The 24385-nt window shown below is 34.8% G+C and overlaps 1 protein-coding gene across 1 annotated transcript; it reads left to right on the forward strand.

Annotated features, from left to right (window-relative positions):
* Window positions 1-3613: 3613 nt before the first annotated feature.
* On the forward strand, window positions 3614-21826 carry LOC127844156 (uncharacterized). The gene is made up of 3 exons (XM_052374177.1): window positions 3614-3714; window positions 17702-17768; window positions 21525-21826. The coding sequence occupies exons 1-3, from the start codon at window positions 3679-3681 to the stop codon at window positions 21719-21721; spliced, it is 300 nt and encodes a 99-aa protein (XP_052230137.1). The 5' UTR covers window positions 3614-3678; the 3' UTR covers window positions 21722-21826.
* Window positions 21827-24385: the final 2559 nt, after the last annotated feature.

Below are 24385 nucleotides of genomic sequence, written 5' to 3' on the forward strand. Positions count from 1 at the left end.
TGAGAACGAGTGTCAGATCTTTTTTATCACATGCTTTTTAATTGAGTAAATTAAATAAATATTTCCGCAAACATAATGATAAATCCCGAATGTTGTTTACATTTCGTGACGTCATTTGACGTTGCAACGTCATTTCAGTAAAATAACAAAATGCGATTGATCAATAAACGAAAACTAAGCCAATAAAAACGCTTATAACATGACCTACGCTCCAGGAGTGAAATAACGTAATGCTCAATTTTGTTTATTACACGGGTGTTATTACACTAGTTATATAACTGTGAAATGACGTCATTTTTTGACGAAACGACGTCATTATTCCATCGAATGTCTCCAGTAAAACTCTTTTACAATGTGAATAAACGGTGAAAAGAGCAATGAAAAATAAAAAGAAAATTTGTTGGTCATGTGATAAATAGAATCTAAGATTCGTGGTCATTTTGTATTGAATATATTAAACTCGTCATCTAAATAAAGATAAAAACTCGGCAAGCCTCGTTTTTATCTTTATTTAGCTGACTTGTTTAATAAATTCAATACAAAACGACCACTCATGCAAGATCCTATATTTAAAAAGTATATTACACATATGTAAGATAAATATATATGTAATGATTATATTACATGCGATGGTATCAATTTCTAATTAAGGATTATGAAATATAATACATTAAGAGTTAAACTGAATGCATTAATTTAAATGCATTTAATTAATGGTTTAGGTCCAGAAAGGCCGAAACCAAAAAGGCCGCATACTAAAAAGGCCGAATACCAAAAAGTCCCCAAAGCGTATCAAAAAAGCCAAAATTAACCAGACAGGCGTTAAAGCAATTATTGTTATTTTAGGTTTCAAATTGTGTTTACAAAGAAATTCACATACATAAATCAAAATGGAATAAGACATGAAACAGGTATGAAGTTTTATTTTCATACATTAGTACAAGCACAGTTATTTAACAAAATATACATTTACAGACAATATACAGTCACACTGACAAAAACAAAACAAAATAATTACATAATAATATTGTTAAACATGTGAATTCTTTTTTTTTATTAAATCAAAATGGAGTACGACATAAAACATTTATAAAGTTTTTTATTTTCTTCATTACTAAATATACATAATTTCAATTACATAATAATATTGTTAAATATCTGTGTTACAAAATATACATAATTTATTACAAAATATACATAATGTCAATTGATTTCAATTACAAAATAATATTATTAAACGTGTGAATCTATTTTCTATTACTAGTAAATCAAAATGGAGTACAGCATAAAACATGTATTAACTTTTTCATGTTCTTTATTACAAAATATGCATTTACAAGAAAAATTACTGACAATATACAGTCAACGTGACAAAATACAACATAATTTAAACTACATAATAAAATATACATGTACATTACGCCAGCACAAAGCCGTACAGTTGACCGACCTTTGCCAGGAACTCGGAGGTGGTGCATTCTTTATACTCATACTTGTCCCAGAGGGACACCAGGGACTTCTGGACCTTTGCAGGTCGCGTTGTGGTGATCCAGTTGAGGTCGCTGCGTTCAACAAGCATCCTAACCATTTCCGATTCTTGTCTCACATGTGGAACCAGTCGGTAAAAAACGAAACCGCTACCGGCTTTTGCATTCAGGCGGTTCTGGTATCCTCGAAATATAAATATCAAAACAAATGTGTTTGAATATTAACACAAATAAACGAATTATTTAATTAAATATATATATATACATATTAGTTTTCCGCAGGCACGCAGGTAGGTGAGTTCGACAGCGAACAGTGAAACGAAGGAATTATTGTTTAATTACTGCATAGCGTCTATTAAAATAAATACATCTAAAACAAAGGTCTCGATCTAAGAAAAAAGTAATCGCCATACAAATTACAACTTCTACCTTTACGGAGAATTATTTGAAATAGTGACATCCTTTAAATACTTAGGTATATCAGCCCAAACACTAGCAAAACGCGAAAATAGAGCTCTACATAGACTTTTCACTATTATAAATTAATACGAAAAAGTACATACAAAACTACTGCCATGTTATTTAATGTTTGTATAAGTAAATAATTCTTCAATTTTTTCGTATTACAATTTAAGATATTATATTGATTAAGTACTGATGAATTACTGTCTTTTTGTCAACTACATACAAAACTACTTAGACTATAGCCATGTTATTTAATTAATTACATAAAATATATCGATGGTTTATATAATAACTTATTTATTGACAATCGAAGGCGGGTGTCAGTAATTGATTGTTGCCCAAGCACCACTTTGTGCGTAAGCTGTCAAGTTAATCAATGGAACTTATCGCAATTAAGATGTTTAATTATGTCTTACGACTTTAACAGAGAGTCGCAAGGTTTATTGTCTCGTCCATGACATATACAATATAATAATACATAAAATAACACAATTTACAAACATGCATGGCCAAAGTTGATACAACACTGGTGTTTGTAAAACTGGGTACTAATGCGCATAGTGAAAAATGATGTAAAAGAGCGACGACCTAAGTGAACTGGTGAACAGTGGCTTTCTGTATTTTAATAAAACAGCTAATTAAGACTCACCTGTTTTGCACGTTCGATGCTGCCAACCCGAGCATGAATCACATTGGACCGCGTGTTCCCGAGGACGTACTTCAGTCCTGCATCTTATGCATGGAAAATCCATGTTGCACACTACTCCCGTTCACAACTATTAAACTATCACAGTTTCAAACACTATAATGTTACACTTTATACGACAAAATGTTGAATGTTATAAAAAAAATCACTATTAAAAAATCCTGTTTTTATAGGTCCGACACTAGATCTATGCACTGGTCTGAATTTTTGACTGCATTCATTTTACATTAATATATAAACTTATGGTGGCTAATTGCTTTTATCACCTACCCTTTGTCGGATTAATGCGTGATATACTTACATTATTGATTATAATGGTCACCAATTAAACTACTCAACACCTAGTGTTCCACTAATATACTAACATTATTGATTCAGGGTACTTTCTTTGATGATTATATAATGGTCACCAATTAAACTACTCAACACCTAGTCCCTGGTCGTTTCGCACCTAATATGGGGGCGAAACGACCAGGTGCGAAACGACCAGGGCGGAAACGTCTTGGGGGCGAAACATCCGAGGACCGTTTAAACGACCCGCCGTGTACTCACTGTCGGTTAATGTAGGCGACTAGGCGGTGTGTCGCGTCTGTCGTTGCCCTCAGTTCCAGCGTCTCGATGGCACGCGGTATGTGTGGAGCGGGAAGGAACTGCAGGGCCATCAGCATGCGAATGAACGCCTCCGCGAAGTCTGTATACCTCAGCCAGGCCCTCATGCTGTACATTTGGGGCCGAATAAGCTTCGAGCCTAATCGACCTGAATTTTCGGATTGGGCCGAAAAAGCTAGGTAAATATTTTTGTACAATGCTTCTATTTCATCTTTTGAATTGTCCAAATTTTTATATCAGTCTCCGAACCAACTGTTGCGCACAGGTACTTTTTTTCGACCGTTCGACGAGATGACTACTTCGAAACTCGGACGCCATCTCATGATATGGTTTAATGTAGTCGCAACTGTGCGGTATAATTTTGTCTGCTAACAGGAGCATATTTCGGATATTTACAAGTCGAAGGAGAAAATGTCAATGATAACAAAGTCATCAAGAATTTTGCCGGTAGGATTTAAATGCTCTTTTTTATGTTTCCAAAGGAGGGCATATAGTGATCGGACTGTCCGTTCGTCCGTCCGTCCGTCTGTCCGACATACTTTGCGTGTAGCCACTGAAGGTTTCGAAAAATGCTCATAACTTCTATGTCGCTTCAGATAGCAACTCAGGGCCCTCACACTACTTTGGGGGAAGGGGTCCGCAGCCCTTAGGAGCGGGAATTTTCGCGGCGTTTCCCTTTTTGGGGGATTTTTTTACTTACTCTCTCATTATTTCATTTGTACATGTTTGCACTATATTCATTGCATTTTTCATAATTTAGTATGTTTGAAAAGATTAAATTGAAATAGAATTGAGATATAATAATCATGAGACACATCTTTGGCCACGACTTTTTTTTTTTTGGTTTACAAAAATTATTTTGAAAATGGTCCATCGGGCGGTCGAAAAAAAAAAAAAAAAAACATCATTGGAAAAAAAAGTTAATGCTAATAACATCAGAACAAAGACAACATATCTTTTATAACCTTAACACAGAGACAAAAAATCAAGTTATGCAATGAAACACATCTATATCTTCAAATGAAATGAGTCCTAACAGCACCTTATGTAACATCAGGCAATTTTAAACACTTCATTACATGACATGCGTTCTTCTCCCATTAAAACGAAAAACTGCGCTTCATTTCCATAATTGGATGCGCACCATTACGCAATGCGATGCCCGTTGCATAAATCTTATATAAGATAAACTACTCATACACAAATTACCCGGTATGTGTTTGCTCTTACTCGACTTATGAGATCGTACATGAAAAAAAAAATCGAGGTAGATCGATCCATGCGTCGTCGCGGTAATGTTTGTCAAAGTTGTTGTTGTCATGAAAACTCGTTGATTTACAACGCAAAACGTCTTATTTGAACTGACGCGAATTAATTCAATCATATTTGTCAACTTCGCTTTTGCTTTATTTTGATAATTTAATCCAAAGTTTAATGTTAGCAAGTGTTTTTTTTACTGGAATTGTAAACAAGGAGTCAGTTAAAGTCTTCCGAAAATGTGCAGTCTGTGTGAATTAACAGTTTGACGTCATCAAAGGAAAGCCGCTTTCTGTCGGAAGCAATAAAGCGACAAATTTCACGCCAAAAAAATTGGCTTCCTTTGTCTAGCAATCAACATGCCGAACCAATCGTGTGTTTGTTTCTCAATTGCAATCCTCCAATTTAATAAAAGCACGTGCATAGCTCCGCCTTCGAATCTTTTGCAGAGAACGGAGGCGGAGTTTAACGGTTAATTGAGCTAGTGTTTTACACAAGTTGAGTTCCGATTTGCCGAAATTACTCGGCCCTAAGCATTGAAACGACAAATACATTTATCAATGATTTTCCGAGATATACCGATTTGTTCCGATTTCCAAACTTTCTGTACAGTTCCTATAAACTATGGCGGACGTGTTTACAAAATTCCTAAACACATATATCGTAAATAATGGCAGTGTTTTATTGGATTATTTATACTTATTATCAAATACTATCGGGTTTGTTTAATATAATTAACATGTTAAACAATATAGTTGCGTCACAGACACGGAAATAAATTTTGATGGGGTCGACATTTGACTGACGCTGATTTTCTTATTGTCTGTAATTTTTACCCGAAATAAATTTTGAGAAGTGCCCATAAAAGGACTGGTACATAATGTGTCACATTGAAAAATATCCCGATCTCTGCAATATATGTGAACCAATCGTTGATTGTACTTACTTGATTATTCGCAACCATACTCAAACCGGATCGTTTTTTTTCTCATTTCGCTCATTTTGAAGTGCGGTCGGGAATAAAATATTTAAAAAAAAGACGATTTTCCGATTTTATTTTTTTTCCCATTTTCCAAAAATTAGGGTCGGCGGTTTTGTAAACCAAGAAATATAAAAGTCGTGGCCTTTCTATTAAAAAAAAAAAAAAAAAAAATGTTTTTTATTTTTTTTTTTAGGGGGCATTTTTCCCCCCAAAAGGGGAAAAAGTATACTTTTCAGGTGGGGGACTGCCACCGAAATTCGGCGGCAGATTTGATAGATTGAGGGCCCTGCAACTTGATATTTGGCATTCATGTGTATCTCTTGGAGCTTCACATTTTGAGTGGTGAATGTTCAAGGTCATTCTTCAAGGTCAAAGAAACAAATCCAATGAAAGTAATAAGCTTTAAAGGGAGATAATAGTCTGTAGCCTCAGGGTAACAATTCTCGAACAGAACCAATTGACATGACGCTTTATCTATAATCGCTCCGCCCACTAGAATTGATCCACCAATCAGTGATCTATTAATCGGGCGCACTCGTTAGCAACGACCTGTCTGCCATTTTCTAGACAAGCTACATGTTTAGGTTCACTTTTATTCCAACGAGTTTCTTTTGTTTTCCTCTTTAAAAAACGATTAAAAATGGTTAAACGGTGTCAATGGGGATTATGTAACTTGGACAATCGATATCCTGACAGATTAGTTGGTGACATTGAATTTATTTCGTTTCCAAAGCCGAAAAACGAATGCCTAGATCTAATTTTTTTTTAAACGAATTTTGTTTATTTTGTTCGGATTAAAAAACGGAAATGAAATATGGCTAAAAACGGTGTAAAAAGGGTTAATGCAACTCTGACATTTGGTATCCAGAAAGATAAGTTAGATGAATTGAATTTATACAATTTCCAACGCGGCAATGCAGTCTTGACAAGAGCGAGTGGAAGCTTCAAGAATTACAGAGATCCCCTTTATAGAACATTAATTTATTTCACAAACTTGAAATGTCATATAAGCAATAACTAAGCATTATTAAGTATGTATTATGTCACGTGTGCATGTAAAATAATTGAGCATTTTTGTACCCAATTCGTATAAATTTTCGAAATCCCCGGTAAAAATCGCATTTCTGTGTGTGTCAGAAACAAGTGAAAACCATTTTGTTATTATTTTAATAAAGACGTATCGATAAATGCTATTGTAAAAGAGTTATTATTACTGATATTAGTTAACCAATAAATGCGGTAACTTCAGGGAAGTAGGTACCTGCGCGAGCGTCTGATATTGGTAGCCTTATTAATTTATAATAGCCTGACCGTATTCCATTTCGTAACACGCTAATTTTATATCAGACTATGTCCAAACTTACTGTGTTGTTTTTGCGCTTTAAATTATAGTGATTGATAAATGTCCCATAAGCAATGTTTAATATGATTAATATCACTTTTATACGCAATAACATGTGGGATTGAGGTACCCACCCGGCGTCAGAAAGCGTGTAAAACTTCACCGAATTCCCAGTTATAAAGCGCTATTTCGTGTCAATTACACGGGTAGGGGGGAATGTTTCGGTAATAATTTTGTTAATAACACTGGTAAATACCGGTGAAGTGTTAATTTATTGCAAATACCACCATTACACGTAAAGTCGTAATAACGGGTTCGATTTCGGTAAGCGCGCAAGCGTTTGAGAGCGTGTTTAATGTACCGATTTACCCGTTATAAATAGCTGATGTTCTCTTTAATCATATATTTTTTGCATTTGCAGAATAACTCAATGGCATCAACCCCTTTACAAGTGTAATATGGTGTTGAACAAGTCCATAAAATCATCCGGAATATCGCGTAAATCTATATGCAGTCTATAGGCAAAGAGGCCATTTTGGTGTTAGCTTGTGTAGGTTTTCTTCACGTTGAGCCACGTGATTAAGTGGGCTGATAAGGCGTCATGTCAATTCTCGAACGATTTTTATAAACTATAAAGTTTACTCACGGCTGAATCGTTGAATTTGAAATTGGGTATATTTTAAGTAATTCTCATATGAATACATTCTATTGGCAAACTTCCAACTTGACAGCCTCTTCTTCGTAAACGCAACTGCAGAATAAGATTCATTGAACCAAGTAAAATGTTAATATTTGATTATTATTTGGTCGCGTTAGTGGCCTACTAAATTTACAGAGCATATTTTGCAAATCAGTATGTGCTTAGAAGCCTTAGCTAAGGTAAGAACCGCAACTCACTCTGCTAGGGACGATTACCGCTGCATGTCTGCACTGCAGATGACAAATGCTTCTGCTCTACTTCTGCAGTGAGTGTATATACCAGCTTGTAAGACTACATTGGCCAGTCTAGTGTTAATCATTGAAATCTGTACATATTGACTGCTTTCAAGGAAAACGGGGCTTAATGCATGTCAAATAAGATTAGCCTGTGCACACTGAGTAGCCTGTGCAATGCGCACAAGCTAATCAAGGACAACAACAGCGAACAACTTCAGTGCCTTCAGCGCTTTGATATAAATGTGTGGTTGATTCAGTTAGATCATTATAAGTCATCAACATGTTTTGTTTTATAAGATTCTAACAATATGAGCGATGTTTTCATTCACCTTTAAGGCTTTTTACTACCTTTCACTTTGTTTACAAGTGTCAAAATAAGTGATTACATTCTTGACCTTGCTCTGTTTTATTTTTTTATTCGGCGTAAGCTGTATTAAGCCAGCTTTTCACCCTGACTTGACCTTTGTAAGTGTCCAATAATATTCAAATAAAATTTCCCGCGGCTAGGTACGAATGAATACACTTCATTTATTCCATTGGCTGATTTGAGTATAACACCAGAACATTGGAAACATATCCGCGTCTTTGTAACACTGTTTTACTGCATGAAACAATTTTATCTCTAATGAAAAGGCTCAATAGATAGAACAGTTTTACACTCAATTTTCGACATAAATACAGTTTGTGCGTTCACCTTTTATTTTCAGAGAATTACCAGCGCAAAAGCGTTTATACTAAAGGCTATATTCTCATATTTAGTACTTACTTGCATTGCATTTCAACCCGCGAGGTTTCGGGTCAATTCGCGGCCAGTTTGTGAAAGTCAGAGTTTTTATACAGTTCATCACCGGAGTTCGCAGAAGGGGTTGCGATCTTTTCATTGAAGGAAAAAATTGGAATCTATGCTATTTTTGTCTGATGGAGTAAATAGTTCGTTTAGTCGCTTTGCCGATATATCAATATTTTAGGCACAGCTGTTGCCTTGGTCGTGTACAGTTGGCGTAAACAAGCCGTCGTTTCAGCAGCAGAATTGTTACCTAACTTTAATGCATTGTATTCCAATCCGCAAGGTATCAAGGTCAGTTTGCGGTCAGTTGCAGAAATCTTTATATAAACGCCGTCTCGTAAACTTTGTGCACTTGAAGTCTGTTTTGATCAGAAAGATACTAAATAAAGATATTCGGCGATATTATTGTGGTATGTCAATCATCGATGTTTAATATGTTTTCAACATTTGCATGATAAGGACCAATTTTGATAAAATTAATTAGAAATATTTATCCATTTAGACCAGTTTATTAAGCATGAGCACAATAATTCACTATACTATAATTATGCAATTAAATAAGATTCGAGTATTGCCGGCTGACCTATATGCACTCGTTTATTTTCATGTTTCTTGTGTTTTTCTATTCTGTAAATATAGATATCTGAGTAATAATATCACATAAAGCAAAATAAGCCACGAAATCTGGCGTAACACCCCGTAATTGATTTGCTTGTGATGTAGCTAAGAACTGCGCAGAAAAAAAGCATCCGCTACTTTTTATCTCATAGAGATAACTTTTGATCGTTCATAAACATCGACCACAATCAACGCCGTATATCTTTTTTAAAGATATTTCTTGTTTTAATGGATTAGGTTGCAAACAAGTAAGTTGTTTTATGGTCAACTTGTACTGACGCCAACTCATAACTCGGAAACATTCAACCACATTCATTGAGAATAATTTTATTCATAAATATAATACATCATTTAGATTTTCTTCTTACTTCTTTAAGACAAATGACACGAAGAAAATCAAATAAATACTCAGTTTGTGCTCTACAAGCAGCAGTTAGAGAAGTCAAAAAGGAAAATGTTTGTCCAAAGTATCAATTAGTATTAATCTTTTGATTAAATGAACAAAATATATTAGTAATGATTATCCACGTAAGTTGCAATGTAAATAAATTTATTTTACCAGATTATGTGTGTTTTGCAAATGTCTGATGGCTTGCTTGAGTGAACGTTCGATAATTGGTTCCTAATGGGTTGCAAAATGTAAACAGAACCAACTTCATTTGACCAATGGTAAGGTCGAGTTATAAACGCTTGTTTTTGTTTTCTTTACATTTTATTTTTTCAGAAAGAGTAGTCTTTTACCTGAAATATCAGCTTAAATTAATTTAAAAAACTTGAAACAGTTTTACAAATTAAATAAAATCGTCAAAATATCGTTCGAGAATTGGTACCCTGAGGCTACCTGCCAAATGATAAACAATAAAATAAATCAAAGCGGCGTAGAAGGGGGCATTGTGTTACTGACAAACACATCTCTTGTATCAATAATTAATTTAGAATCTTTTAAATCAAATATAAGACCATTTACTGATTTAAAGGTATGTAGAAATAATTTGGAACAATGTACACAATTTCAATGATACCGAAAAATATATCCTATTATAATTACCGTGTTTCCAGCGGTTAAGGAAACAAATAAAATAATTTCTAAATTAATGCAAACAATACAGTAACAAACTATTTAAAGGCTCTATAAAGGTGAAGATCCGTAATTATTTACTGATTTTTAAATATTTTTTCCGTATTTTATATATAAAGGTTATCAAAACACAATATGTATATGCTATTGGACATTACCATAAAAATATGAGCAATACAACTTGTTTTGAGCTCAAAATACAGTGTCCTCCAAGTCAATCGTGTTTACAAACAATCAGTTTATTTACATCGCTGTTTATTGGAAAAGTGAAAGTGACTCAGGTCACCAAAAATATATCGTTGAGTTTCAATGTTTTCTGGTATCACTCACAAAGTATGTCTCTTTTAATAATGGTTCAAACGTTTGTAGTGATCTAATTAGTTACTTTTTGCTGGTAAAAAGTTGTTTTAAATAGAATTAATAGTGAATGTTCTTTTGGCTATTTTTAGCATACATCACTGCTTTTGAGCTACACATCACGTTAGTTGCAAACTTGTAAACATTTCTTCCAATTATGAAACGGGTACATCTTCAATTCTTCTTTACAACATTGCACCTCATCTCTGTTATTAGCATTTTTTTATGCAAGAGTATTTGAAATCCGGTAAAAATTAGGCAAGTTTATATGCATTATAATTGGATTTGTCACCTTTATAGGGCCTTTAACTTCAAAGATTTATTAATTCCTCATTTAATCCATGTCAAAATAGATTTTTTGTTAAACCACGTAAAGCAGATAGTTTAATGCACAACTGCAATAACCTCCACTATGCCCGTTGTTTACCTGGCATCAAGACGTCACATTCGAAAAGGAGTGGCACTAGATTGCAATTCGCATTAGGGCAACAAAACTTAAAAAAATCGCGTCACTGAACATATTTATGCAATCTTAAACGGTCATTATTAAACTTGTTCATAACTGCTTTTTACAATTAAACAACTTTCTTTTTTTATCAGCCATTCTTTGTTTGCTAAACATTGAGACCTTAAAGTGATTGAAAATTTCAATACATGTAACACTATTTGTTCAAATAAATTTCAGCATACTGAAACTATAAAAAAAATTGATAAAATTAGCATCCAATTGGGATGGGGTATACCCACAGAACATTATTATATATATCGTAATGTCATATATTTGCGAGATGTGCACACTGATTGTTCCATGCAACATTTTCTGAGGATTCAAAAATAAGTAAAATACATGAAATCAAAATAAATCAAATACAGGAAAGTGTTGGGTTTACATGTGCGCAGTGGTCTGATTCAGTTTGCAATTTATGTGGAAGATTGATGAAGAGGTCCAAAAAAATGATTGGAATAGGAAAACATTTTGGTTATTTCAGTTTAAGTAAGATTTTGAAATGCAATTATACATGTTTTTGCCTCATTTTGGTTGTAACTGTATTTATTTTCAAGCGTAGTAATGTAATTCAAACAAAATACTTGGAGTGCATTTGTGTGACATCATCGCCAAAGCTGCATTTTTAATATAAACGAAGGGCACACTCATTAAAAAGGAATCGTATGATATGCAAAACGATGGTTACTGTTTCAAAACTTCTTTCCACTACAACTTTATCAATTTAGGGGAGTTAATTGCCTGGATAATTTCGGAAATCCAGATGTGAGCCGTACAGGGTTGATTTTGAGAGCAATGTAAATCCGATAGTTTGGGGATGGGTGGGGGGGGGAGAGAGGCGTATGGACAAATTTGTTAAGAGTGTGCGATCATTTGCAAACATTTTTATGCCCCTCTTCAAAGAAGAAGGTATATTGTTTTGCTGGCTGGCTGTCCGTAGACCAGAATGTCCGTAGACCAGTCGTTTCCGATCAATAACTCGTCAACGAATCAACAGATTGGCTTGATACTTCTCATCTGCATTGGCAACCCATCCGAAAGACATCAGACCTCGGACATTTCCGATAAAATTTGCTGAGGTCCTGTATTATTCCCGACATTGTCGGACCTTGTGTCCGACCCATAAATAAATTGTGTGTTTTGGTAAAAAATGAAAACAAAATTATAATATGAACAAATACCGATTTCAATGTTCAAAAGCAAAATATGACCAGTATTGATGCTAATGTGTTTAAAAATTTTATAAACACAAACGTCTCCCATTTTATGCAAGCGCTTATGAAAAGTGAATTTTTGGATGGGATCATTCCCATTTAAAATGCGTAAATCAAGTGACGCAATGTGCGATCATATTCATATTCACTGGTCATATTTGGTTACTACTTATCAATGAGCGATTTTAATTTAATTTATTATTATTCGTAAATTTATGTCTTTTGTCTTTAGTTTCAATGTGTCAATAATATATCATTGTGTGCATTAATGACGATATATTTTTTCATTTTAAAATATTACATGTACTGAGTTGCTCGTCTATATATAGTTACGGCACATGGTCTGTTTTGACACTTTCCATGCGTGGAACTCAACTCTGTCAGCAAAAATTTTGCGCTCTTATTAAAACACAGGTTTTACATGGCATCATGTGTAGTGAATGGTGCAGATGAATACAAAGGGACTTAAATAATATAATCACGTGGCTGTAGAAAAAATGTGTTATTCAGTTCTAAAAATGGACATGATGAAAGATTCTTCTACTTAAATTAAATTGTTACCGCATGCAATTTGTAACGGGTATTGTTTTCACAACTTACTCGCCAAAAGTTATTAATTGCTAACCATTTGCATTTAATTTCTCATAAGGAACAATAATTGTTTAAGTAATTGTTTATGGTAAAAAGGTGTGACGATACCCGGAACCGTCTTTCATATACTGTTAAGTTACCATTGGAGATTGCATAAATTTTAAAACTGTGATTTTTTGTAAATCAATCTGCGATAAACGCTAACTTCAAGACTGGCGTCGATCAAAAATAATGATCGCCAGTTAACCCTGCCCTTATGATACACATTCTCGTTACCGATTGGACGCTTTGGCGACTGAAAAGTCACCCTAGAAGTTTTCGTGGTGCATCTGTGTCAGCATACATGGCCATGTAATGTGACTATAATTCGATATTAGAGTACAATATGAGTGCGGATTATCGGACGTCAGAGTGCCTTCGGCCATTTGTTAAAATGACGTAATACGGCCGATTTTTGGCATAATTTACGGCCGAAAGCGCTTACTGAACGGGCATAAATTTAATTGCTATTTTATTGTATTTAGAATTGTTAAACATTTTGAACGATAAAAAACTATAGAATGTATTTTTTATTGTTTGTTTAAAGTAGAATAAAGTCCGGTAAAATGTGGTGAGGTCCGGTAAATTTTAAAAGTTATCGGACCTCATGTCCGGTAAGATTTTTTTGTCTTTCGCATGGGTTGATTGTCCTTGGGCAGTGGATGAACGCTTTTAAAATTGGGGTCACTAGGTCAAACATCAAGGTCACTAACACACTAAGTGTGAAAATGCAATGTCGGTGGACCAGTCTGAATATCCGTAGACCAGTTTGTTTCCGATCAATAACTCGTCAACAAATTGAGCGATTGGCTTGATACTTCACCTTGGAGAGTGGATGACCCCCTTGTGAAATTGGGGTCACTAGGTCAAAAGTCAAAGTCACTATCACACTAAGCGTGAAAATTGTTTCCGATCAATAACTTGTCAACAAATTGACCGATTGGCTTGATACTTCACATGTGCATTGGCCTTGGACAGTAGAAGACCCCTATTAATATTGGGGTCACTAATTTAAAGGTCAAGGTCACTATCACACATAGTATGAAAATCGTTTACGATAAATAAATCTTCAACAAATTGACCAATTGCTTGATACTTCACATGTTCCTTGGACAGTTTATGACCCCTTTCGAAATTGGGGTCACTAGGTCAATGGTTAAGGTCACTGTCACAATAAGTGTGAACATCATTTCCGATCAATAACTCATCAATGAATTTACAGATTGGCTTGATACTTCACATGTGCATTGGCCTTGGACAGCAGATGACCCAATTTGTAATTGGGGTCACTAGGTCAAAGGTCAAGGTCACAATCTGACTTAGTGTGAAAATCATTTCCAATCAATAACTTGTCAACCAATGACCGTTTGGCTTGATACTTAACATGGTTTTTGGCCTTGGACATTAGATTACCCCTATTGAAATTAGGGTTACTAGGTCAAGGTCACTGTTACACATTAAGAGTACAATCCTTTGCGATCAATAACTCGTCAACTTATTCATTGTTTGGCCTGATACTTCCCATGTGCATTGGCCTTGGACAGTAGATGACCCATATTGAAATTGAAGTTACTAGGTCAAAGGTCAAGGTCACTGTTACACATTAACAGTAAAATTGATTCCGATCAATAACTCATCAACTGATTCACCGATTGGCTTGGTACTTCACATGCGCATTGGCCTTAGACAGTAGATGACAACTTTTGAAATTGGGGTCACTAGGTCAAAGGTTAAGGTCACTGTTACACACTGAGTGCGAAATTGTTTCTGATCAATAACTTGTCAACTGATTCACGGATCGGCTTGATACTTCCCATGTGCATTGGCCTTTGACAGTAGATGATCCCTGTTGAAATTGGGGTCACTAGGTCAAAGGTCAAGTGTTAAATTGTTTCTGATCAATAAATCGTCAACTGATTCAATGATTGGCTTGATACTTTTCAGGCGCATTGGCCTTGGACAGTAGATTACCCCTCTTGAAATTGGGGTCACTAGGTCAAAGGTCATGGTCACTGACATAACATGTGGGAAAAGGGTTTCTGATCAATAACTTGTGAATGAATCGACCGATTGGCTTGATACTTCCCATTCCCATTGGCCTTGGACAGTTTATGACCCCTATCGAAATTGGGGTTACTAGGTCAATGGTCAAGGTCACTGTCACAATAAGTGTGAACATTGTTTCCGATCAATTACTCATCAATGAATTGACCAATTGGCCAGAAGATGACCCCTATTGAAATTGGGGTCACTAGTTCAAAGCCCTGTTTGGGGGAGGGCATATGTCTACGACCGCGGAACTCTTGTTTTCTGTAGTTTCAATGTGTCAATACTATATTTTCATTGTGTGCAATAATGCTGATGTATTTTTTAATTTAAAAATTCTGCATGTACCAATTTGCAGATCTATATTTACTTACGGCACAAAGTCTGTTTTGACGCGCACGCTTTCCATGCCTGGATCTTTACTCTTTCAGCAACAATTTTGCGCTCTTACTAAAACACGGGTTTAACATGGCATCATGTATAGTAAATGGTGCAGATGCGTTTAAAGGGACTTAAATAATATTATCACGTGGCTGTTGAAAAATGATGAAATATACTTAATTTTGAAATTAAATTTGCAAGCCAAAACAATAATTAAAGGATTTATACAAACTTACAAATGTCTTCCATAACCTCTCAGCAGGGTTTCTCCAGAAAAATATTTCTTGTGGAGAAATTTTGTTTGTAATGATATAAAAGTAAATTTGTATGCATATGTGCCCACTTACACTTACTATATGCCTCTACAAAGCAAAGAAATCACAACAAAATGGCTGGAAATTAGTTTTTTGTCACCAAAGAGGATTAAAAAGTCACTGCTCATATTTGGTTTCTTGTTTTTATCCTGATGGTATCCATGTTTTCCCAACATGGTCATTTAAACGCAAATTTCTCCACAAGAAATAGTTTTGGATTTTGGTCTGCTGATTTTTTAGAGAGTTATGGCAGAAAATAAATTTAACATTATTATCATGTATGCCTCTCTATGCTTGTAGAAAATGCAAGATTTGGGGAAAGTTGAAGTTTAGATTTGAGCTGCATTAAGCATGTATCTGAGTCTCTAGTACAGAATGATGTTAGTTTGAAATATCACATTAATCTTCAGTGTAATATAAGGTCACTTGTCGGCTAATGCTTATTACTGTGACCTGGCAGTATTTTAGTCAAATATATCACTTGTAAGTAATTAAGCAATGTTCAGGTTTATTGCTACAAAAACCTCACTACTAACTTTTATATAAACAATATATATTATGTTATAAATGTATGTTATATAACAGATATTGATTATCATATATGTAATGTCTTCTAATGATGGTTATTAAATCTGAATGACAAAACATGAATGTTATATGACAGCTGTTGTTGTTATGTCTGGTCAAAAGATATTTAAAAATTCCACCAATTTGTGTTTTTAGCAACAGCATGTTGAATTTATTATGCCCCCCTTAAAAGAAGAGGGGGTATATTGTTTTGCACATGTCGGTCGGTCGGTCTGTCCGTCCGTCGGTCCGTCCACCAGATGGTTTCCGGATGATAACTCAAGAACGCTTAGGCCTAGGATCATGAAAATTCATAGGTACATTGATCATGACTGGCATATTAGCCCTATTGATTTTCAGGTCAAAAGTCAAAGTCACAGTGACCCGAAATAGTAAAATGGTTTCCGGATGATAACTCAAGAATGCTTAGGCCTAGGATCTTAAAACTTCATAGGTACTTCATAGGATCATGACTGGCAGATGACCCCTATTGATTTTCAGGTCACTAGGTCAAAGGTCAAGGTCACAGTGACTCGAAATAGTAAAATGGTTTCCGGATGATAAAAATGCTTACGCCTAGGACCATGAAACTTCATAGGAACATTAATCATGACTTGCAGATGACCCCTTTTGATTTTCAGGTCACTAGGTCAAAGGTCAAGGTCACAGTGACTCGAAACATTACAATGGTTTCTGGATGATAACTCAAGAATGCTTACGCCTAGGAACATGAAACTTCATAGGTAGATTGATCATGACCGGCAGATGACCCCTATTGATTTTCAGGTCACTAGGTCAAAAGTCATGGTCACAGTGACTCGAAATAGTAAAATGGTTTCCGGATGATAACTCAAGAATGCTTACGCCTAGGAACATGAAACTTCATAGGTAGATTGATCATGACTGGCAGATGACCCCTATTGATTTTCAGGTCACTAGGTCAAAAGTCATGGTCACAGTAACTCGAAATAGTAAAATGGTTTTCGGATGATAACTCAAGAATGCTTACGCCTAGGATCATGAAACTTCATAGGTACATTTATCATGACTGGCAGATGACCCCTATTAATAATTTTCAGGTCACTAGGTCAAAGGTCAATGTCACAGTGACTCAAAACAGTAAAATGGTTTCCTGATGATAACTCAAGAATAATTAGGCCTAGGATCATGAAACTTTAAAGGCACATTGATCATGACTGGCAGATGACCCCTATTGATTTTCAGGTCACTAGGTCAAAGGTCAAGATCACAGTGACAAAAAACGTATTCACACAATTGCTGCCACTACAACTGACAGTCCATATGGGGGGCATGCATTTTTTACAAACAGCCCTTGTTAATGTAGATGTCACAACTCACCTGTCACAAAAAAATAGTGTTGATAATGTGAGTCTAACTGTCATTTTATATTTTTTTGCAGGGGGCTATACGTCAGGCATGTATATGCTTTTACTCTGCCAAAACTGGATCTGGAGAAGCTCCAACAGGTTCAAATGGTTATTGTATTCTAATAATCTTTAGTAATACAATATCTGGTAAAAACTCCTTACCTAATGGAGCTTGATGCATTCACTGAAAATTTGCTCCCATATTATAATGAAGTTTAAGTGGGGGCTTTTGAAGTCACTCAGTTGGTCGGTTTGTTAGTCAATTGGTTAATCAGTCTGCTTAAAATACTACAACTTTGTTTAACAAACTTATTCTGCAATTACCAAGAGATTTAAGTATGTAATCACCAAGTGTTGACTTTTTAGCTCACCTGAGCACAACGTGCTCATAGTGAGCTTTTGTGATCGCTTATTGTCCGTCGTCCGTTGTGCGTTATGCGGCGTCAACATTTGCCCTGTTAACTCTCTAGAGGCCACATTTATTGTCCAATCTTCATTAAATTTGGTCAGAAGTTTGGTTTCAATGATATCTTGGATGAGCTCGAAAATGGTTACATTTGCTTGAAAAACATGGCTGCCAAGGGGCGGGGCATATTTCCTTATATGGCTATATATGGCTAAGCCTATAGTAAAATCTTGTTTACACATTGTCTGTCGTCCGTTGTGCGTTATGAGGTGTCAACATTTGCCCTGTTAACTCTCTAGAGGCCACATTTATTGTCTGATCTTCATAAAACTTGGTCAGAAGATTCATCCCAATAATATCTTGGATGAGTTCAAAAATATTGCTGGTTGGTTGAAAAACATGGCCGCCAGGGGGCGGGGCATTTTTCCTTACTGTATATGGCTTTAGTAAAACCTTGTTAACACTCTAGAGGCCTCATTTATTTGCCAATCTTCATGAAACTTGCTCAGAAGATTTGTCCCACTGATATCTTGGATGAGTTCAAAAATGGTAACCTTTGCTTGAAAAAACATGGCTGCCAAGGGGCTGGGGATTTTTCCTTACCGGTATATGGCTATATATGGCTTTAGTAAAATCTTGTTAACACTCTAGAGGCCACATTTATTGTCCAATCTTCATGAAATTGGTCAGAAGATTCATCCCAATAATGTATTCGATGAGTTCGAAAATGATGCAGATTGGTTTAAAAACATGGCAGCCAGGGGGCGGGGCATTTTTCCTTATATGGATATATATAGTAAAACTTGTTAACACTCTACTAGAGGCCACATTGATTGTCCAATCTTGATGAAATATGGTCAGAAGATTTTTCTTAATGATATCTTGGATGAGTTCCAAAATGGTTACGTTTGCTTGAAAAACATGGCTGCCACAAACGGGGCATTTTCCCTTATATGGCTATATAAGGCTATAGTAAAATTTTGTTAACACTCTAGAGGCCACATTTATTGTCGGATCTTCATGAAACTCGGTCAGAAGATTCATCCCAATAATATCTTGGACGAGTTCAAAAATGATGCCGGTTGGTTGAAAAACATTGCCATTAGGGGGGCCGGGCCATTTTCCTTATATGGCTTTAGTAAAACCTTGTTAACACTCTAGAGGTCACATTTATTTTCCGATCATCATGAAACTTGGTCAGAAGATTTGTCCCAATGATATCTTGGATGAGTTTGAAAATGGTTTTGGTTGCTTTAAAAACATGGCCACCAGGGGCTGGGCACTTTTCTTTATATGGCTATACATGGCTATAGTAAAACCTTGTTAACACTCTAGAGGCCACATTTATAGTCCAGTCTTCATGAAATTTGGTCAGAAGATTGGTCTCAATTTTATCTTGGATGAGTTCGAAAATAATTATGTTTGCTTGATAAAAATGGCTTCCAATGGGCAGTGCATTTTTACTTATATGGCTATAGTAAAATCTTGTTAACACTCTATGAGGCCACATTTACTGTCCGATTTTCATGAAACATGGTCGAAAGATTCATCCCGATAATATCTTGGACGAGTTCAAAAATGATGCCGGTTGGTTGAAAAACATGGCTGTCAGGGGCGGGGCATTTTTCCTTATATGGCTATAGTAAAACCTTGTTAACACTCTAGAGGCCACATTTATTTTCCAATCTTCGTGAAACTTGGTCAGAAGATTTGTCCCAATAATATCTTGTTATCTCAGGTGAGTGACTTTGGGCCTTTCAGGCCTTCTTGTTTACTTCAGTGATCCACCAGGCTTTTTCCACCCTATGCCACGGGTCCGAAATTCGGCCCCATTCCCAATGCAAATCTGGTTGTTTTTCCCTATTGAATTTTTTTTTCCCAATTCCATTTTTTTTTTTTTTAACCTTAAAATATATAAGTTAACCTGATCCGGTGTAGAAAATAGAAAGTATTGCATAATGAAATTATCTGTTGCCTTGAATTTGTTTTAAAAACTGTAAAATATGTTAATGATTATTTAAGACTTTCCATATTTTCCTCAAAATCCGGTGCTTCGCGCGATTTTTTTTAACTAAAAAAAGGCCAGGCCTATTCCCCAAATTCAGATTTAAAAACCTGCACTTATCACACATGTTCATAATATTTTGTAAAATTTTAATAATAAGTTATCAAAATAGTCATTATTTACCAGTTAACAGCTTCTTTGAAATATAAGAAACACTATTTACATGCGATAATTTTTCCCAATTGAGCCAATTTTGCGATAATTTTTTTTCCCAAAATTGGGGTTTTCACGACGCGAAATTCCCAAAATTCCAGTGTGGCGTTTTCCCAAAATGGAGCTGAAAAAGCCTGTCCACACAATTCTGAGCAATTCTAGTTCCTGGATCGCATAGGTCAGACATTCCTTATGAATTATACATATATTGCACAGAATTGTGAATTTAACAGTAGTTTTTTTTTAAATATATGTACCTTGTAAGGTAATATCAGTGGGGGTAATCACGTGATAGTCAAGATGGCGACGTCCATACTGAGAGCATTATTTTTCGCCGTTTATACCCTTTATTACTTCTGCTTATTATTTAAATGACGCTCACTTTCCAGCCATATCAGTAAAAATGTGATTAGCGTTTATCTCGTATTTAAATTCGCTTTATATCTTGACTTTACTCCCCGCAAATGTTCTTAGTGGAGCCCTAATTAGGTAATCCCGCTAAGAAATGTTGCGTCAAGTAAAGTCGAGATATAGAGCGAATATGAAATAAAAGCCAGTAACTATCTCCCTAATATGGCTGGAAAGTGAGCGTAATAAAAAAATAATACAAGTTATAATGGGTATAAAACGACGAAAAATACCTGCCTCGGCATGGACATCGCCATCTTGTTTGTCACGTGATAACCCCCTCTGAATTTGCTGTTTCAAGGTTTTTACTTTCATGCCTTCAAATGAAATTGTGTTTAATTGTTACAGAAATAAAAAATAAAAAAAAACTACAGGATGACATACATTTGGTTCAGTTGCAATTTAAATACTGTGTGGGTTTATATTAACCAGAGCAACAAAATAATACTTCTCTCAGGCACGATGAAATAAAGGATTAAGTAAATCCCTTCTTGCTGATATGATTTCAGAGCCCAGTATTATATTAAAAAAATTCCAGAGAAAAAATGTGAGTGCTTCTGTCTCACGCACTGGGCATATAAAACATTTTTGAACCTGGTTGGAAATGGGGCATATAATCAATATACCCCATATAAAAATATTAAAATTATACAAAAATAGGTGCATTTGATTAACAATGGAGAAAATGAAATTATGTATTTTAAATTTTAAATACCCCATTTTTTGTAATGACAAAACATGCCATAATAGTACCAATTGTTATGATACACAATGTGTGTAATTTTGTTTCCCAAGGATTTTAACTTGTAGATTTTATTTCTAGCCAAAGATGCCCCTAAAACTACTACTAAAGGAACGCAGACCAACTCAACCGGAACTACTAACAACTCCAAATACCAGTGCGAAGAATACCATAAGTGGAACGCCTGGTCTTTCTTTGATGTTGAAGGATCCATTTCATCAAAACGTGTTGGACAGCCATCTTCGAAACCCAGTCAGCCGTCTTTGAAAACCAAGTAGATGTATTAGCCAGAGTTCCAGAACTGAAGTTTATGACATCTAAATTAAAAAGCTTCAAAGCAGAATGTTTTTTATTTGAAGTAAAAAATAAAGCATGTTAATTAAGTACTTGTACTTGATTTAGTGCACATATCTTGCAAAAAAATGCTTATATTAGAAAACAATTGAATAATAATCATTGGTAATGGGGATTAAACCTAGGTCCACAACTTGAGTTACTTCATTGATACACACTTTTAACAGCTTGCATTTAAACTTTTATGTTTGTAAGTCAAGAGTTTCCAGAGTGATACTGATTGGTTAGTTTTGTTCTCATTGTTAATTCACAACAACAGCCAAAGAGTTTTAAAATGCAGGAAAGCATTTTGACTTATTAGGATTGTTTAAATGTGTCAACAATCTTAAACAGTTACAGTAAAAAATGTTTTGTTTTATTAAATATTTTGAAAAAAAAATGTCATGTTTATCATTTTCTCAATCCATATTAAGCCTTAAAGCCTCTATAACGCTCAAAATCAACAAAAATTTCTTAAAGTATTTCGTAAAATAAAGTTAAACAATTAAAAATTAGTGTTTCTAATGGCAATTGCCGAAATTTCAACGCCAGATGTGGTCTGGTAAAATAGATGTTTGTAGATACAAAATGCTCGTTTTTATTATTGTTTTGCATATTTAATTCCATTTTAATTTCCCGCACCATTTTAGTGTTCGTGTGTTGTATGAATAGATATATTTGCGGGAAATAAAAATGGAATTAACTGTGTCACAAATAAATAAATACGAGCATTTTGTACCTACAAAAATCTATGTAATCATACCACATCTAGCGTTGAAATTGTGGCTATTGCTATAAGGAACACTGATTGTTTAGGTGTTAACTTTATTTTACGAAATACTTTATGAAATTTTCGTTGATTGTGAGCGTTATAGAGGCTTGATAGGGGCCTTTTCACAGATTTTGGCATATTTTGAAGTTTGTCATTAAATGCTTTATATTGATAAATGTAAACATTGGATCTTTAAAGCTCCAGTAAAAAATCAAGAATAAAATTTAAAAAAAGGAAATAAAAGTAGCCGGTACCAGGACTCGAACCAGTGACCCCCGGGAATTAGTCTGAAGTAAAAACGCATTAGCCCTCTCGGCTATTCCACCGGGTATACACAGTTTAAGTATTTTATACCTTATATAAGCAATCTTCGTAGTTTCGTAAATTTCATCGACAACAACTGAACTCTCCAAATTATTCAATTGTTGCGCGTTGCAACGCTTTATAATTTTTAGGTTTTCAAATGGTCAAAAGATACATATAATGGCTATATTGGACTATGGTAAATGTTCAGTAATACTGTTTCCTCACAAATATCATAACTAAAACGAAAATTTGCGAATCTGAAACAACTTTTTTCAATTTTGTCAATTAACCAAACTGTGAAAAAATCCCTTTAAAAATAGTTCAGCCTTGCTATATATTTCTCAATAGAAAACAAATTATCCAAAATCAATTCATGTTCAGTTATAATAATGTTATTAATGTTTTCTTGTGAAGAATGTTCATGAAATGAAATGGCAAATGCTTTATTATATGGAAGATTTAATTATTTAAGCTTTTGGAATCAAATATATTTAATATGAAACATACATTACTTGTTCGCCACTCAGCAAACTTTCACTAGGTTTTATAATATCTAATGTATACTAAATAACCTTGTAGGGTAGGCGTAATCTATGTATAACACTGTGGCACAGGTATAAATAGTGAATTGGCAGGCATCTAGAAATTTCTACAAACCTATTAACCTAAGAAGTGCATAAAATAGTGGCATCAAGAAAATACTACAATCCTTTTGATCTAAGTAAGGTATAATATAGTATAGTTTGGCATGAAGCAATTGTTAAAAATCTCTTAATCTAAATAGTGCAATATAGTATAGGTTGGCATCAAGAAATGCAACAAAACTTAACATACGTAATGCATAATCACGGGCACCACCTCTTTTTGGAGATTTATTGATAAATGAGCCGATTAATTCCGAGGTACGTCAGGCCCTGATGTTTTGAAATTTCATTGATCATTTTACAGGGTGATTAGGTTTTATATGTTTTTAGTCCCCTACCGGTTTCACCGGAGGGGACTTATGGTTTTGTCTCCGTCCGTCACACTTTTCTTGATCCTAGGATAACATTAAAAGTTCTTAATATTTTTTCATGAAACTTGGAACATGGATAGATGGCAATATGGACATTATGCACGTCATTTCATTTCGTTTCTACGTGAAAAATTATGGTTGCTATGGCAACAAATAGACTAGAAATACTGCTGAAAATGGTGGTTTTTCTGGATCCTGCGATAACTTTTAAAGTTCTTGATATTTTTTCATGAAACTTGAAACATGGATAGATGGCAATATGGACATTATGCACGTCATTTCATTTCGTTCCGACGTAAAAAATTCTGGTTGCTATGGCAACAAATAGACTAGACATACTGCTGAAAATGGTGGTTTTCTGGATCCTGCGATAACTTTTAAAGTTCTTAATATTTTTTCATGTAACTTGAAACATGGATAGATGGCAACATGGACATTATGCACATCATTTCATTTCGTTCCGACGTCAAAAATTATGGTTGCTATGGCAACAAATAGACTAGAAATACTGCTGAA

This window comes from Dreissena polymorpha, chromosome 1, assembly GCF_020536995.1.
Source record: "Dreissena polymorpha isolate Duluth1 chromosome 1, UMN_Dpol_1.0, whole genome shotgun sequence".
Lineage (NCBI taxonomy): Eukaryota > Metazoa > Mollusca > Bivalvia > Myida > Dreissenidae > Dreissena > Dreissena polymorpha.